Below are 16980 nucleotides of genomic sequence, written 5' to 3'. Positions count from 1 at the left end.
GCCTTTGGGAGTAGAACAAGAAATTATAGTTGACATTTAAAAACAAAAAATACTGGAAAACTCATCAAAAGTTAGCATTACTGGCCAAAACTGAAATAGTTATGTATTTGACCATGAAAATAATACTATATCTTCGCTTTTCGTCAACAGTTTCCGGCATATTGACATGTGACACAGTACAAGCTGTTCCGTGACTGAAAAGTTTCACACTTTGACGTGTTAAAGCATAGACCCTCTATGGTTAAAGTAACCCTTCGTTTCTTGCCGAACGAACCATACGTCAGAGTGCTTGATTAATAACGCTGATTCCCTTATCAATAATACAAACCGGCGAAACCCCAGCCCGGCGGAACACGGTTTCGATAGCTTTGTGTAGTTCCTTTCCTTCTTTGCAAAGATATGGACTAGCGATGAGGTCAATCGGACAACATATGATCGATGCTGTGAAGCAGAGCATAACAATTGCTGGCAGCGTACCAAAATGTAGACAGTTCAATGACATATCGGAAACTTGTAAACAGGAACACGTGTGCAAGTCTGATATCACTCAGAATCTTGTTTGATTGTTGGCGCGACACCAGCCTACACTACAAATACATTGACGTTTTAGTCTAGGGACCTAGAGTTGTTCAGATCGCGGTAGGACGATGAAGACGCTGTTGCTGCTGGGACGTTTGTCGTCTGTGCCGTATTGGTGGACGTAGCGAGTTCTATGTTCTTTGAAGACACATGGCCCCGATTTCGTCCATCACGGCCATGGTGGCAGGGGTAAGTGTTTTTCTCACTTCATTCAAAATTACTTAAAAAGCTGTAAGATGAAGATATCACGGTAGACAGGGTACTTAATCCCAGTATCTTGTCGAAGTTTCTGGAATGACGCTAACTTCTCGGTTTATTTTTAGTCAGACACAAAATCCTATCCATTAATAGCAATTTTATCGGCATTTTAAAATAAATCAAGCATTTATCACGTGGAAGTGTCGTCACGCTGGAAAAAAACTACATCGACTCGAAAGAGGCGTTGCTTATATTAACCTTACGATTTTGGTATCTCGGTAAGACGCATGCCCTTTAGCAATAATCGGGGCCTTCGTGTCTGACAGCCCGCCGAGAGATTCTGGAATGATAGCCCAGAAGATAGGAGACGTTTTGCGACTCATTACAAGGTGATAGCACACTGATTAGGTTGATAGATAGCTGCATGCATTCAATTGCAACGACTCTAGAGCAAGATTCGCAAAGGCCGAGACGAAATGTCACATGATGTAAGTACATATTTCTCACTTCTTGGGATGAATTTAAAGCTAACACGATTGGAAATAATTTGGGATAATGGGCTCTTTATATTTTTCAAATTTCTCAAAAGTTAGATGCCCTATTGCTGAATGTCGCGATATCATAAATTACTCATAAAAACTAGTGTGTAATTTAAAAAGAAATTTACTGAAGGTCATTTGCACAGGAAATTCAAGAGGAAAATTAATCTATTTTTTTATTCTAAGCAGATTAGCTTACATTTGCAGATTATATCGACATTAATTTACCATCTTATTATCCGAAATGAGTTCCAATCGTGTTAGCTTTAGGCTGCTAAACAGCAGTGAAATCACGGTATCGATGCAATGGTGAATTCTGAAGGCCAATGTACACCATGGACGGCAAAAGAGGAAGTTTGACAAATCAAAGATTTGAAATATTCATATGAATCCTTTGATTTCTTTTATATGGGTTAACAATTTCTAAAGATGCTCACCAGTGGATATGTAGTTTGATCGTTTGAGTTATCATAAAAACGATAAATTTTACGTGTGGTTTCTTTAACTGCTATTGGCTGGTGCAAATTTCGCAATGCTTGCGCCCCCAGGGTCGGTAAGATTGCGTCGATGTTTCCGGGTCTAGGGGCTTTGGTTATTCTGGACCAGTGCCCTTCTCGCTGTGAAGACTACACTGCATTAAGACATAAAAAAATATGACACTTTATCAGACACGCGGCAATCCATTAGGGTCATGTTATCGATGAAATCATTTTGAGAAGGTTATCAGATTAAATCTGATTTCTCAAATATTTGAAGGCGCGATTGACAGAAATTGGATAACAGATCCAAAATACCCGTAGCATCTGTCTCCTAGATTTCTACTAAATAATGACCTTTTGTAGCCTTGTGAGAAATTTATGCATTTTGATAATCTGTCTCTTCTTGGGGATTTGCATAATGAACATTATAATGATATATCGGTGTACCTGTTTCTGTAGTTCCACGGACCATTCAAAGCCATGACATATTGGAACTTGAAGGATATGTGATGGGAAAAAGCAATTTTACACTCAGTCTTTGATACCAACAATGTATTTTACAATTATCATTACATATAAGGAATTGTTTTAAGAATTTCTTACCTTATTTTCAAATCTTAAACTTTCCCAGTGTGATAGTCTGTGGGTTCGCTATGCAGTCAAGGCCAAACCATCTTGGGAGAAATTTAAAATGTTTTTTAAAGCAATACCTCCACAGTGACTGGTATAGGACAAAGGTCTATCTAGGATAATCGGTTATGATAATCAACTTACATACAAGATTCGTAAAGACTTAATGCAAAACCTTCTAATGGACCAGAATTTATCACCCAAGTAAACAGATCAGATATGACGTTGATATCGTAATCTGTTAAATGGCCTTCGTTGCGGCACGGTCCCTCCACAGGGACCGTGGTTGCGGCTCGGGGACAGGTATGCAGACCCCCAAACGTTTACAATACGTCATGGTCTAACACTCGTGGCTACTCATTTTCAAGCTCATGAGTATCGTAAATTTTTTACCGCTTATTATTCTGAAAATCGAAAATTTGATTTTTACCTGTAGATTAGCACAGGGATGATGGCTTTTTGAAGTGCAGGTTAATATTGAGTACTGTGTTTCTGAAGTACCAAATGTTGCAGTTGAACCCAAATTTATATTCTTGATTTAGAAAGAGAATGATTTAAAGTTTCCATAGGGAAAGGGATAATCTTTGAATTTAGAGGCGCACACAACCTCGATTCCTCCATTGAGCATTTTGGTGAATCGATCTTCTTTTACGTAGAAAAGTATCTAAGTTTGTGAACTCTTGTTGTATTGTAGCGGTTGCGACAAGATGACTATGATTATGTAATAGGAGAGACTATAAGACTGAAGTACAGAGCATGCATCTTAGCGACACCATTTGTTTCAAATTCATGCGGTAAAAGACACACACACATAACCTTTATCATATTTGAATGCGATCCTTATACTAATATTTACATGTCGATATGATAGTGAATTCTTGAAGCATAATCAGCCAGTGTCCTCCATCGACCAGGTTTACTTTAGGCAAGACCTGCAGGGTCGTACGTAATGTCGTTGCCACTGTATACAACGCCGTTATACTTGTGCTCTGTCACAAGACTAGGTATAACTAGATAAATGTGCCTCCAGTTGCTGGGTGTAGTTGATGTCAAACAAAACAAAAAAAAGAACACCAGCTTTTGAACACCGTGGGTGATATAAGAATCTATAGTGTACTCGTACCATATCTGTGAAACCACTGCATATCGGAAGAGTGTCGTCCAAATAGACTGCTCTCATCTACAATGCATACGATGAATACATGATATAACATTAAGGGTATTCTTTGGGTGGCTTGTGACTACAAGGAACAGTAAAAAGCCTTGAAGCATAAAAATGTATAGACATTTCATGATATAAAAACCCGCCTCGAAGGAAATTTTTTAAATATAAATGTGCCTCAGAAAACTAAATGAGACCGACCTTGTATCAATCAGCTGTACTGACAGATTAATATTGCTTCACCGTATTTACTTACAAAATTATAATAAGGGTCCATGGCAAGAAAACTTTGAGGATACAGCCATGAACGACTCCAATGTTTTATGGGTTATCTGACGAAACCAGCATGATCTTCAACAAAACGTCTAAACGAAAAGACGCGGAGACTTGAGCAAATTGAAAACTCCTACTATAGCTGCTGTTCTGATCAGTCTCGTTTTGTGGTTCCTCTACGTAGCGCTGTTTGTAAAACCCATTTTTAAATTGATATGGGATCGTATTAGCCTGACACAGTATTTGACATCCATTACCCGGATGTCGGAACGAACATCAGCAAATACCACAAGAGTAAAACTTATTTCCACTTCCAAAAAAGTTCGTTTGCTAATATCTTGATTTTCACTTTATTACAGACCAAATGTTTGCATTTCTCGGGTTGGCAATATCACATCTGATTTCGAGAACATGTTCCAAGACGAAGATGATTTCTTCAACTCTTATCCTTCGTTCTACGGACCAGCTCCCTCAATGCCCCAACAACGTATGCGCGGACGACGCAGCAGCGGACCCTTCAGTAGATACTGGTCGACATACTGTCATGACCACGAAGGTCATTACAGAAGATGTAGCTCAAGGTAGCATACGTTTGTCTTTTTTATTTAAACATACATTATCCGTAACTTCTGATGTATTTTCCCTATGTTTATGTTCTGCCTACAAGATATGGTTTTTAGTTCTCCCAGGTTCGACTAAAAAGGCACAGGATCGGAATTGTCTTTTGTCTTCTTTTGAAATTGCAATCATTATATAAATATGTTGCTAGATGTTTGGATTAAGTCCGCACGGGGGTTTAAGGTAGAACGCACCTCGGGGACAGAAATTCAGGCTTTCAAATTTATTAATTCTCTTCTGATCTACCATTTGTGGGGGCTCATTTTAAAGCTCTGGGTGAAAGAGAAGATGTCACCGTTTTAGTTTTCGAAAATCGAAAATTTTATATTATCCATAGAGTTAACACAGGGATGGCGGCCACTTTGGACTTCACATACCGGGAAATCTTAGGTAATTTGTCTCTCTAGAACCAAATTTTGCACGGTGACCCAGATTTTATTCTTGCCTTTGTAAGAGAATGTTGAAAGTTTCTTTGAGGAAAGTTAGAGCAAAATTTTTCAAGTCTTTCACTTTCGAGGTGCATATTAACTTAAAAATAATATCCAGTATATTAGTTGTCAACCACAGTATGTATGTGTGTGGAGCCCCCTTTTATCTGTTGGTATCAAATTATTGTCCGGACTAGAATTTATTTGTCAACAGTAGCTACATGTGCATGTTATGCAAAGCGTGTCGCAAAGCTAATACTTTGTATTTCAGATATGTGATGGGAAAGAAAAAAGAACACATTTGTTTTAAGCAATAAATAATGGAAATGCTAGTAAAGATTTTTTTAAGTATTGGGAGGGGGGTAGGAAATCACGTTTTACGTCCTACAGCTGATTGTAGTCCAACAGGTGATCTGAAGATTTGGAATTACTTCAGAGTTACCATGGCAAATGAATGTCTTGATAATCACGTTTGCTGATAATGATCAGAGAGTTACATATATATAGTGTCGTTCCTCGGAACATCCAAGAATTAGTGTGGCTACTGAGCGGTCGTAGATTGTGGTAACCAATCGACTGTCCGAGAATTATGTCTGCCAATGATTCAGCTGTGGCAACCAATGAACGGTCAGAGAGTTACACCGGCAGAATGGCCATTTAAGAATTGCGGTTGCTGAGGAACCGTCCGAAAAATTTTTATTCGTAAAAGAAACGTTTAGCCGATGTGATAGAATTGTTTTTAATTTTGAAATCTGTGGTAATCGATGGTCTTACAGATTAACATCATCAGGTACACTGAGGACATCTGAGGTCACCCATGAGTGTTGCCATGGCTACGGACGCGAGGAAGGCAAACCTGGATGCCCAGTCGGTAATATTTTCACTTTGTTTGCGAAGTTTACATCAGGATACATAATGGAGTTTCATTTTCTAATAACAGTTCTAGCTGTACAATATGTATCGCACGGTCACAACTGTGAACGACTTTGGACAATGAGTGTGTACAGAGTTCGTCCCTGTTTCCACTTTTTTCAAATTCTATAAAAAGAGAGTGACTTGAAAATATGACACTTTCGAAAATACGGACTTTTTTCAGATATCAGAAAAAAACTCTGATCTTTTCCCTTTCAGAGCTTGACGTGAAACCTTTGACTAAAACTTTGAAAGCTGTCGGGGCTGGAGATTTCATCGATCTCATCAAAGATACAAAACTACGCAAGACACTTAAGGGCGAGGACAATTACACGATATTTGCCCCCCTCAAAGTACCCAGTGTTGATAATGAAGTGGTAAGTGGGACCGTGACGTTCTTTGCAGTTCAAAGTTTTCTCCCATCGAAATGCTCCTCAGAGACAGATATTTGGATTATCAAATATTTACAATACATTTTTGGTCTACCACTTGTTTGGATCATGTTGAATCTCATGGGGCAAATAAAGTTTTCATCGGATTATCGTTGTGAAAATCTGACGTTTTATGTTTCTTATAGACTTAACATAGCGACGGTGGTCACTATTAATTTCAAATGCTCATTAATTCGGGGTAACCTGTTTCTTGAATACAAACAATTTGAACTAATTTACAGTTTCCCCTAATATTATTCTTAATTTCGAAAAGGAATGATTTAAAGTTTCGGTAAAAGTTTAAAAGTTTGAGCAAAAGTTAGAAAAAGTTTAAGACTTTCATTTTCGAGGCACGTAAACTTACTACAAATACCTCAGTACACTATTTTGTCATCATGCGTATTCAACTTTACCGACCTGCCGACAAGAAACTCGAGCTGTCTAACATAATATCTTAAATTTGTGTCCAGAATCTAATCGAGACACTGGTCATTAACGACGCTGTGAACGGTCCTCAGACGATAGCTGGAAATCATATTGTGGCTGGAGTACTCAGAACCAGCGATATGAAAGATGAAGAGATTATAACGACGGTAACTGAGCAGAAAATTCGTCTTGGATATTATCCAAACAGTGGATCAGAACTGGTAATTACCGTGATTATTGTGTTCACATAATATGTTTCCACTTGATGTTGTTGCTTTTTCTTGTTCGGAAACGCCGTTGCACATTTAAAATTTGGCTGTGAACTCGTGCATTAATATTAATGTCATCTGTGTTTTAACAGAAATTGGCAAACAGGCTGTCCTTGATAATGATTTTGATATAGATACAGTGTCCTTATCTCTAAGAAACAGTTATACTTTAATCCCGTACACGGCGATACGGCGAGGAATACTGCGACGCAGAGATGACTACCTGCCCCTTTAGTGATAGAACCAGTTGAAATTAGAGTGATATGCTCTGCTTACACTACCGGTATAAGCGTTGGTGTCGCCCTCAGAAAGGTGTACACCACTGCCAAACTATGGTGTCGCCCTCAGAAAGGTGTACACCACTGCCAAACATAAAGTCAAGTCCATAACTTCTAATTCCTGATTTTAAAGTCATATCTTAGTGTTCAGGTCAGTCCAACGGTACCGGTTCATACTGAATCATGATTGTTAGTTTACTTTTTCGACTATCTGACCATTGTCTTGTGCACCCCTTTTGATACAGGCTTTTAACACCACGCTCGTTTGCGACTAATCAAAAGCCACTACCTTCGTGTCAATATCGGGATAAATTCAATTTCAAAAAAATGAGGTCACAAATATTTGTCAAATCTTGGTATTTACCGCGCCAAAACATTTGCTTTGCGTCATTCTTTCATTTTGCATACGACTACAGTTGTGTACGTTAAATTATCGCCCCCTTCAATCACGTCTTCATAGTACTGAAAAGTAATAAAGCAATAAAACCTGGTTTTGCCGTCCGATCCAAATACCCAGGTAAAACCTCGAGCCGCAGTACTGTAAACTAGCAATGATCGATACCGACTCATATGATACCGACTTTCATATGACGATTCACAGCTGTGAGAATGGTCAACCGTACGATTTCTCTCCGTCTGAACTAATTCACGCAGTTCTACCAGCAAGGACCACTATCGCTCTATGTCCAATTAAACTATATAATGATCATTCGTCTACTTTTTCAGCTTGTGACCGTAAACTGCGTGCCCGTTGTAGAACCGAACGTATTTGCTACCAATGGTGTAGTCCACGTTATTGATGAAGTCATTGAGCCACCAACACAGTCCATTTTGGAAATAATTGAAACTGACCCACGTTTCAGCATTCTCCGAACAGGTAAACTTACGCACACTTTGTGTGAAACAACCACATTATACTCCACACTCCAGTTAAGAGCCAAATTAGTAGCGCTTATATAAAACACAACTCAGTTATTTAAAGGTATACAGTCACCTGTAATCTACATATGCCCATATGTGGTAAAAGAGGCGTATTCAAAATACCCATGTGAGGGCGATGTTTTTAAAAAGTCGCCACCCCCTTAAAATCCGTGATTGGTTAGATTTTCTCTTTCCATGGTAACTGTGACAAAATTGGAACAGGTGACAGTATACCTTTAACAACACAATTTATTTCGTTCTGGAAATTGTTCATACCATCACGCGACTGTTTGACTAATATCCGACGATAGACTGTCAAATGACAACGCTCTGCCATTATACCATAGAAAGCCTTTGGCAACATTAAGGCAGCATTTGTTGATGTCTAAGATGACGTCATAAATTAACATTCTGGTTCTTAATGCGGTAACAGAAATTGGTTGCCCTTATCTGAACTAGAAGATTGATATTCAAGGCATCAAACTTAACCCTCATTCAAAATTTGTATGTTTAAGATGCCTTACTTCATAAAAGTCGATCGATTCTAAAGTTAAGTGTTGTGTATTCGTGAGACCGATCGGTCATGTGTTTGGTGATAACAATGATATCAGTCGAAAACAGCTTCTTTCCCCTAAACCTCTTAGATCTTGTATACATGGTAGTTTCGGTCAAGATCTTTTGTTCGTCACCTCTTCTGCTTTCTATATGATTTCATAGATATCTTGCTTTCTTTTCTTCCCGGGATCATCTCATTACTTTAATTTTGTTTTTGTTAATTTTCTTGAGTCGACAGATTCTAATGAAGTATATTAATTGACCAGTTCTTGTACATTTGGTTTCTTGATAGAGAGCTATTTAGTACACGGGACATGAATTTGTAATCGTAATATACTTTTTGTTGGCTTGTCCTTCACATTTTAAATGTAATGTAATGATTTATTGTATCTCGTTCTATATTCAGCCGTTGCCGATACTGGGATGAGCTCACAGCTAAGCGAACGATCTCAGCTTACGTTCTTTGCACCAACGGATGAAGCTTTCAAGAAGCTACCACCAAGTCTATTGAACGATCTCATCAAAGATATGAGCTGCTTAAAAGGTATGTCAGAGTGATATGTGTAATAATCCAAAAATGTGATCGAAATATCATTTTCTATACGTCATCACATTGACCGGTTTTTTATTCACAAGTACCATCACTGCGTTAGGTTTATATCACATGTATATCACACCAGTACCATATTGATGGCCCAATACTGCGATATGATTGGTCAAGGTGTGAAAATAACAGTGCTATATTCATAGTATAGCACGGATGAAACAGACATGAGCTGTCAGCTAAAGCAAAATTCCCTTTTTGACGTTTCTTGCGAGGATTTCAATGTAATATTATGATAGAGTCGCAAAACCCACCTCAGCAATTGTATTAACTCGATTTTGACCAGTTCACTCCATACATGCACATATATCGCTCGTGTACATATGTCGTGCAGAGGTCAAAATCTCAAGATACACCGTCACTTGGTATATTGCTTAAATAACCTCTAAATATCACTAGCACAAGAAAAAAAATGACTCTATATAAATATTGTGTAAGTAAGGGACGCTGACTCGTACATTATGAAAATACGTGGTGTTGATCTCCGGGAAAAAAGGGATCCCTGATATTGTACTCGTAACTTTGACCGTGTCACACACATTGAAAGTGATTTCCATTAAAATCACCGTCTTAGTTTTTCGAACATCAAAATTTATTCTTCTCCCATAGAGTTAACACTGTGATGGCGGCCATGTTGAATTTAAAATATCGCAAAATGTTTGGTAATTTGTTTCGCTCGTTCCAAACTTTGCACGGTGACCTCTCTATTTTTATTGTTGATATTTTGTAAGAGAATGGTTTAAAGTTTCATTTTGCAAGAGTTTAAGACCTTCACTTCGGGGCTCATACTACCTTAAAATGGATTTTGCAATGCCCAAATCCGGCAGAGTAAACATCCCCTGAAATGCAAATGCCGGGATAATTGATTGTTTTATATGGGGACTAGAGACCTGTCATTTCGGTCTTGTGTTTTTACAAGTTAGTGACACGTTTTTCGTTCACTATATTATGCACTAAATGATGTCGATGATATGACAAAAACAATGAAAGGACCGTGGCAACACCTTTACACATTAGCAACAGTAGCAACAACAACAACAACAACAACAACAACAACAACAACAACAATTTGTTACCATAAATAGTGATAACAATAGTAGCTATAACAATAATGAAAATAACAAAGCTTATAGATATTGACGAAGCCAAATTATATACCATTGTTTATCACGGAAGGATTATTTGTTACTTGCGAGAAACTTTTTCCTGAATCCGAATAAACAACCAATATCAACTGCCCATCATATATTTAAAGTTCACTAATTTGGGGGGTTTTTCAAAATTTTAGAGATTCTATATAGATGTATTTTGTCAATTATTTCTTTTACAGCGTTAACGTTCACTAACTTTGTTATCTTTAAGGTAGTATGCACCTCGATGGTGAAAGACTTAGAGTTTTGATCAAACTTTCCTCAAGAAATGTTCAACCAATATCTTTGAAAATCAAGAATAAAAATCGGAGGCCAACGTGCAAATTTTCGTTCTAGAGAAACAAACTACCAACGAGTTACCGTTATTGAAATTCAAAATGGCCGCCATCCCTGTGTTAACTCTATGGAGAAAAATGCAATGTTCTATTGTCGAAAAACTAAGACGATGATAAGTTTTCTTACACAAATAGCTTTAAAATGAATCCCCACAAGTGGTAGATCAGAAAAGAATTGAAAATGTTTGAGAGTCCGAATATCTGTCTCCGAGGCGCGTTCTGCCGTAAAGTTTTCTGATATGCATATTAATTTTGGTAATATTTTAATTTCCTGAAAGCTGTGGTGGAGAATCACATTGTAACACACACTATATGTTCAGCGGCAATTACTGGAAACCATTACATCTACACTCTGTTGAAGACTCACCTGGACGTCAATCGTACAGATGATGATAAACTCTACATCATGGACGCAGAGTTTGTTTCCAAGGACATGATGGCAACCAATGGCGTCATTCACGTCATTGATACTGTCCTGGTCCCAACCGAAGGTAAATTATGGTTTGTTCTATATTTCTTGAGTATTAACAGACATTTTGCTACAAAAATGCATATCTACATTTTACGTAGGCGTTTTTATATGCTTTGGGGAGTAGAACAAGAAATTGAAAACAAAATAATCAAAATAATCAAAATTTACAGCTGCCGTCATATGTTTCAGATGATACGGAAAAGCTAAAATTTGCTCTGAAAAGGAAAAGCGATGTGTTGATTTGTCTGAAAGACTGTACATCATCTATCAGTTGTATGAATTACAACTCAAATGTGTAAAAAAAGTATTTCAGATTTTGGAAAAATTTGCCACTACAATTGTATCTACCCATGAACGTAATAGTGGCATCACATACTTTTAGTGGTGCACTTTTTTCTTGGCTCCAAATGCAAAGTAAGATTACATCGGCAATTTCAGTATTACGCGTGCAAATGACCGTATCTCTTTGTCACATTCAGCTCTTCAGCTTCCACTCCTCGTACAGGGCACACTCCTTGATTTGATACAGCAAGCGGATCTTTTGTATCTTCTTGAAAACACAAAGAACGTCACCCTCTTTGCGCCGACTGAAGAAGCCATTCAGGTACTGTTACGAACTTTATACAATTCAGTTAGCGACTAATACGTCGATCTTTAAAGTTGGTTTCAATTTTCAGCACTACTTAGTGTCAAAGAAACTCTAAAAAGTTTTAAGACTTTCCAAATTTCCGAAATGGAAACGAAAAAGGAGAAAGTCCGAGATTTCGTGCAGCTTATTCCTTTGCATCTTGCCAACAGTTATGCATTACGTGGATGCATACTAGCAAGTAGGGCTGATATATATTGAAAATAACTAAAAAAATTATGATTGGATTTTCTCAATTTTCCTACCTTGCTGCTTTGAAAGACATGTCCATCAAACCATCTTGATTAGCGGATATCCCTAAAGGGACTTGAAACAACGCAAATCGAAACAAACGATATTGCCCTGTAAAGAACAGGTAGGAGAGGGGGTTGAAAGGTCTTCCCCAAAGTAGTCTTATCATATACGTCTCCCCTGCATTACTATTTTCTGAAGAATCTCCCTCAAGATGTTAAAGATAGTCTCCGAGACAGTATCACTCTTCGCAAAGTGTTGACGCATCACGTGGTACCCGAGTACCTGACCGCAAGTGACCTTGGCAGACGTGTCGACGACGGGATTATAGCATTGGACGGTGACGATCTTCACATCGATGTCTGCGGTGCGGTAAGTCTGAACAGACTACGTCAATAAAATAGAAGATTGGTTGGAAAAGTCAGAAAAAATGGCTGACATTCAAGCAGAAGTTGAAATTCTCGCGAGAGATTTAGAGGTTATTGATGAAATATTCAAGTTGTCCGATATGTTTTATTTTTTCACTTTTGCTGCTCTGACGTGCGTGCCGTAAGTCTCTCACTTTCTACGTATATGTAATGTATAAGTCATATGGTAGTGCAGGTAACATAACATGTAAATGAGACATCAGTGTCACTATCGTGTATGTCTGTACTGACGGGTTTTTTGAACAGTTTTCACTCACTTATCTCAGTCTCGAAATCTAATGGCCGTTTTTCGCTTTGCTGTATTGTATTGTGTGAACAGGAGCCAGCCCTGGGAGAGCAAGAATGATGGCTAGACTCTTGGTGAATTCTTGTAAAAGTGGTAATTTACTATTGATTGAATTCGATTCTTGTGTTAAAACAGCATAGAACCAACAGTCTCTGCTGCACTTGCCTTAATGATGTCATTTATGAAAGTACAGTTTCGTGGTTATTTTGTTTTACAGTCACATTCAGCACGTCCAAGAGGACTGACGGTCGAGTGCGTACCGGTCGTAGATGCCGATATTCGTGGCTGCAACGGAGTAGTTCATAAAATCAACAAGGTAGCCGTTCTATCTCCATGCTCTATTGCAATTCTTCACTGTTATTTCAAAAAATGAGACATATTGAACGGTAGATTCACAGGCCTGGGTCACAAAACGTTATTAGTCGCAACAAAAGTGTAAAAAAACAACAATAAATTTATAATTGTGATATTGTTGATAGAAAATTAATATTTGTCGTTATTGTATACTCATAAAAGTACTCAACTGAACCCGAATCATGAATGATGATTAGAATTTATGCCAAATTCATGCAGTAGACCCTCAGAAAAAATCTAGCAGTAGCAATGCATAGTAATGCACGGTTACATTACTGTCAGTCTCTATAAAAATATACTGCATGCACTGTAAGAAAATAACAGCTCCCCTAGGAATGTGTCAAATATTCAAGTTTTTAACACGCTCAAAATACCAATGTGTTTTATACAATATCAAAATTGCACGTCATGGTCACATAATGCTGCATTTTACCGTAGGTTCTCATACCGCCCTCTGGAAACATATTGGAAATAATTAAGGCAGACTCGAACTACAGCTCACTGTTGAAAGCAATCGAGATATCAGGACTTGCGTCGACATTGGACGGTGATGGCGCAGTGACATTATTTGCTCCCAATAACGAAGCCTTTGATAAACTACCGGACGAGTACTTGATACGAGTTTTCAACGATCCCAGTACATTGAAAAATGTAATCTCGCACCATGTTGTTGAAGGTACGTGAATATTCCTCATCTTTTGAAGATCACGATGATAAAACTTAAAAATACAATTTCTGCTGTCTGTTCATACCTGTATTTTTCCTCTCATTCCTCATTTTAAGTGCCAAAGTCAATTTATAAAATATGGAGACAATTTTATTAGTTTAAGACAATTTTTCAGATTAAGAAGATGTAAAGTTATGGCCATTCGGCCCAAAATTAATTTTTCAAAAATACAAATTGGTGAACTATTGCACAAAAATTTCGATGGGAAAATTTCAGCACTCAAACGGTTAAGAGTTTCAATCCATGTCCTAAAGGAGTCCTAATTTGGAGAAATTTTAAATTTATCATTGCGAGGACTACAGGTAAATGTGTGTACAAACGTTAAACTGGATGTGAAGCGTAATAAGAGAATCATTTAGTTAGTATGCACCTCGAAAGTGCAAGAATTAAACTTTTGCTCAAATTTCCCTCAAGGAATCTCTCAACCGTTCACTTTCAAAATCAAGAATAAAAATTGGGGGCCACCGTGCAAATTAGGGTACAAGAGAAACAAATTACCCAAAATTTACCGATATTTGAAATTCAAACTGACCGCCATCCAAGTGTTAACGCTTATAAAGATAAATAAATTTTTTGAATTTCCAAAAACTAAGACGGTGGAAATCGTTCTCATTCTGAGGGCTTCAAAATGAGCCCCAAGAAAAGGTAAATCAGAAGGGATTTGAAAAAGTTTGAGAGTCCAAATATCTGTCCCGAGGTCCATTCTACCTTAACAAATTAACACTTTACATATTTACTGTGGCACTAACTTTGAACTATATCGAGTAATTGAAGTCATTCTTGATTGTGAAGGAGAATCGATGGTTTCCTTGAGAAAAGATTGATCCAAAGTTTAGAACTTTGCAGGTACATTCTACCTTTACAAAGTTATGTTGGGAACAATTAATGAAATGTGAAACCAACTTAACTGATTGCATGAAAGGTTTCTTAAGGCATAGATGAGAAGACAAGGTTATCGACAGGGCCATTGACAAAAATCTTACCAATTGAGAGTTGAGTGCCATCCTAACCCATGTGCTTTCTTCCCGTATATCATACTTCGAAAATCCTCTAGTTGTTTTTATTTCACTTTTCAGGGGTTCAGTGTGGTGCTAAGCTCATGAGAGGAACTTGGTGGTACCCTCTGTACCTGACAACACTGGCTGAAGACAATGTGCGGGTCTGGGAAGGTAGTGGAGGTCTCATGGCGGACAGCGCCCTCATTGGCAAAACGGACACCATGGCAACCAATGGCGTCATCCATCATGTTGATAAGATCCTGATTCCATATTGATCTCTCCTTGGTATATGATCGGAAACATCAGTGATCGAAAGTGTTTGTGTTGAAGAGAAAGTTTACCATTGAAAGGAACAACACTTTAGTTTAGTTCTAGTTTTAAATATTTGATAAATTGCTGCCTGGAGAACATGTTTAGATTGAGTTAAGTAGCAGCAGAAATACAATTTGCATGTTTCCATGATTGCAATATTAAATTCATTTCTTTATGACAAAATTCTGAGAGAGACAAGAAGTAAGAAGTTTAATTGTCTGATGGTCGCATACATTGACTGACCTGTGCATTGCCTAGTTTATAGCAAAGCATACATGTAGCTTCAACAGACTACAGCCAGAGAGGAGCGACCTCTGGAATAAATTTATGAAGTAAACCATGTGATGTTGTGAGAATTCCTTTAAAAACTCAAGCCACAGTCAGCAAGAAGAAAAACCAAGATGCAGAGGGCCAGTATACAAGGAGACAGTGTGGTGAAAATAGGGCTGTTTGAAAATGATGTCATATTGTTCTCATTAATATGCAAAAATAAACACTTGTCACAAAATTTTGTGTACACTTTGGGCAAATATGCATGCAACAGCGATGAAAACTTAACAGACGACTGCCAATGCTATGATGGAAAGACATTAACAACTTCGACTGAGCTGCAACAACAGCTTTAATACAACACTTACAAAATTTGTCCAAATTATTCCTCACACCAGGACATGGCCAATATGCCACTATGCTCTGAGTTATAAACCTGCAGCTACCAACAGACCTATTTACATATATAAGGGTGACCCTTTTATTTTTTTTTGTTTCTCATCTCCAGAGGAATACTCGGGTAGGGCGGGCGGTTGCAACAAAAAAAAACAAGTACCGAAAAAAAAAAACTATTTGTTTCAGTTCAATGTACTGTCCATTCAGTCTCTCCAATTTTTAAGTACAAAAAAACGTGTATTTATTTCAGTTCAATGTTCTGTCCATTCAGTCTCTATAATTTTTAAGTACAGAAAAACGTGTACTTGTTTCAGTTCAATGTTCTGTCCATTCAGTCACTGCAATTTCTTGTCTTTCTGTTCAGTGTTCTGTACTCTCTGTCCTTTCAGTCTGAGTCGCTGCAATCTCACAATTTGATGATGGTGGTGCTGTTGCTGGGATGATTGCCTCAGAGGCGGCGCAAATAAAAAAGTTTTTTTTTATTTTCATGTCAGAGCTGAAATTTACGGTCGGTCGGGAGATGAGAAACACAAAAATAAAAAATGTCGCCCTAACAATTTTGACATGTCATAAAATAGCATGAGAGTTTAGGAATTATCTACTGACCCAAGATGTGCAGTTTCTGTGGTAACCAGAGAATATGGTCTCGCACATGATTTGTAGAGCACTGATAATATTTTCACAAACTGAGAAATCTTTTCGAAATGTTAAATGCCATAATTTGAATGTAGCAGGATCCGAGTATGACATCAGAAAATAATAGATAGGTACAACTACTGTTCCTAAAGTAGGGTGGCCAAAGTTAAGCTAAAATGTTGCGACATTATACGCAACTCACGCACACTGAAAGTGAAATTTGATTTTCGTGAAATTTTAAACGCCATTTTTTCTGAAAATAAGTAGCTCAGTTACTGAAAAAATAGATATTTCCAATTAAAATCGATGTATGAGGCAGGTTTCATTAAAAAACTGAAGAAAAAACGATAGAAAAATAGTGTTTTTCCTCTCCAAAAATGCCACTTTGTACTGACCGGCCACAGCGCTCGAGCGGTCGCCGCTCATGGCACGCATT

General features: G+C 37.8%; 1 protein-coding gene across 1 annotated transcript; it reads left to right on the top strand.

Moving 5' to 3' along the window:
* The first annotated feature begins 201 nt into the window (after positions 1-201).
* On the top strand, positions 202-15582 carry LOC139133976 (transforming growth factor-beta-induced protein ig-h3-like). Its single transcript, XM_070700801.1, has 13 exons — positions 202-768; positions 4220-4441; positions 5683-5777; positions 6038-6195; positions 6720-6896; positions 7949-8099; positions 9105-9242; positions 11067-11279; positions 11740-11864; positions 12339-12509; positions 13069-13167; positions 13644-13881; positions 15009-15582. The coding sequence occupies exons 1-13, from the start codon at positions 713-715 to the stop codon at positions 15203-15205; spliced, it is 2040 nt and encodes a 679-aa protein (XP_070556902.1). The 5' UTR covers positions 202-712; the 3' UTR covers positions 15206-15582.
* Positions 15583-16980: the final 1398 nt, after the last annotated feature.

Source organism: Ptychodera flava, chromosome 5 (assembly GCF_041260155.1).
Source record: "Ptychodera flava strain L36383 chromosome 5, AS_Pfla_20210202, whole genome shotgun sequence".
NCBI lineage: Eukaryota > Metazoa > Hemichordata > Enteropneusta > Ptychoderidae > Ptychodera > Ptychodera flava.
This window is presented reverse-complemented; position numbering and strand designations above follow the sequence as displayed.

Bases quoted from the DNA above. Each gene is read 5' to 3' on its own strand.
- LOC139133976 (XM_070700801.1), top strand. From the start codon at position 713: ATGTTCTTTGAAGACACATGGCCCCGATTTCGTCCATCACGGCCATGG. The intron at 6,196-6,719 runs GTAAGTGGGACC...ATTTGTGTCCAG, and splicing joins CCAGTGTTGATAATGAAGTG to AATCTAATCGAGACACTGGT. The intron at 11,865-12,338 runs GTACTGTTACGA...TATTTTCTGAAG, and splicing joins CGACTGAAGAAGCCATTCAG to AATCTCCCTCAAGATGTTAA.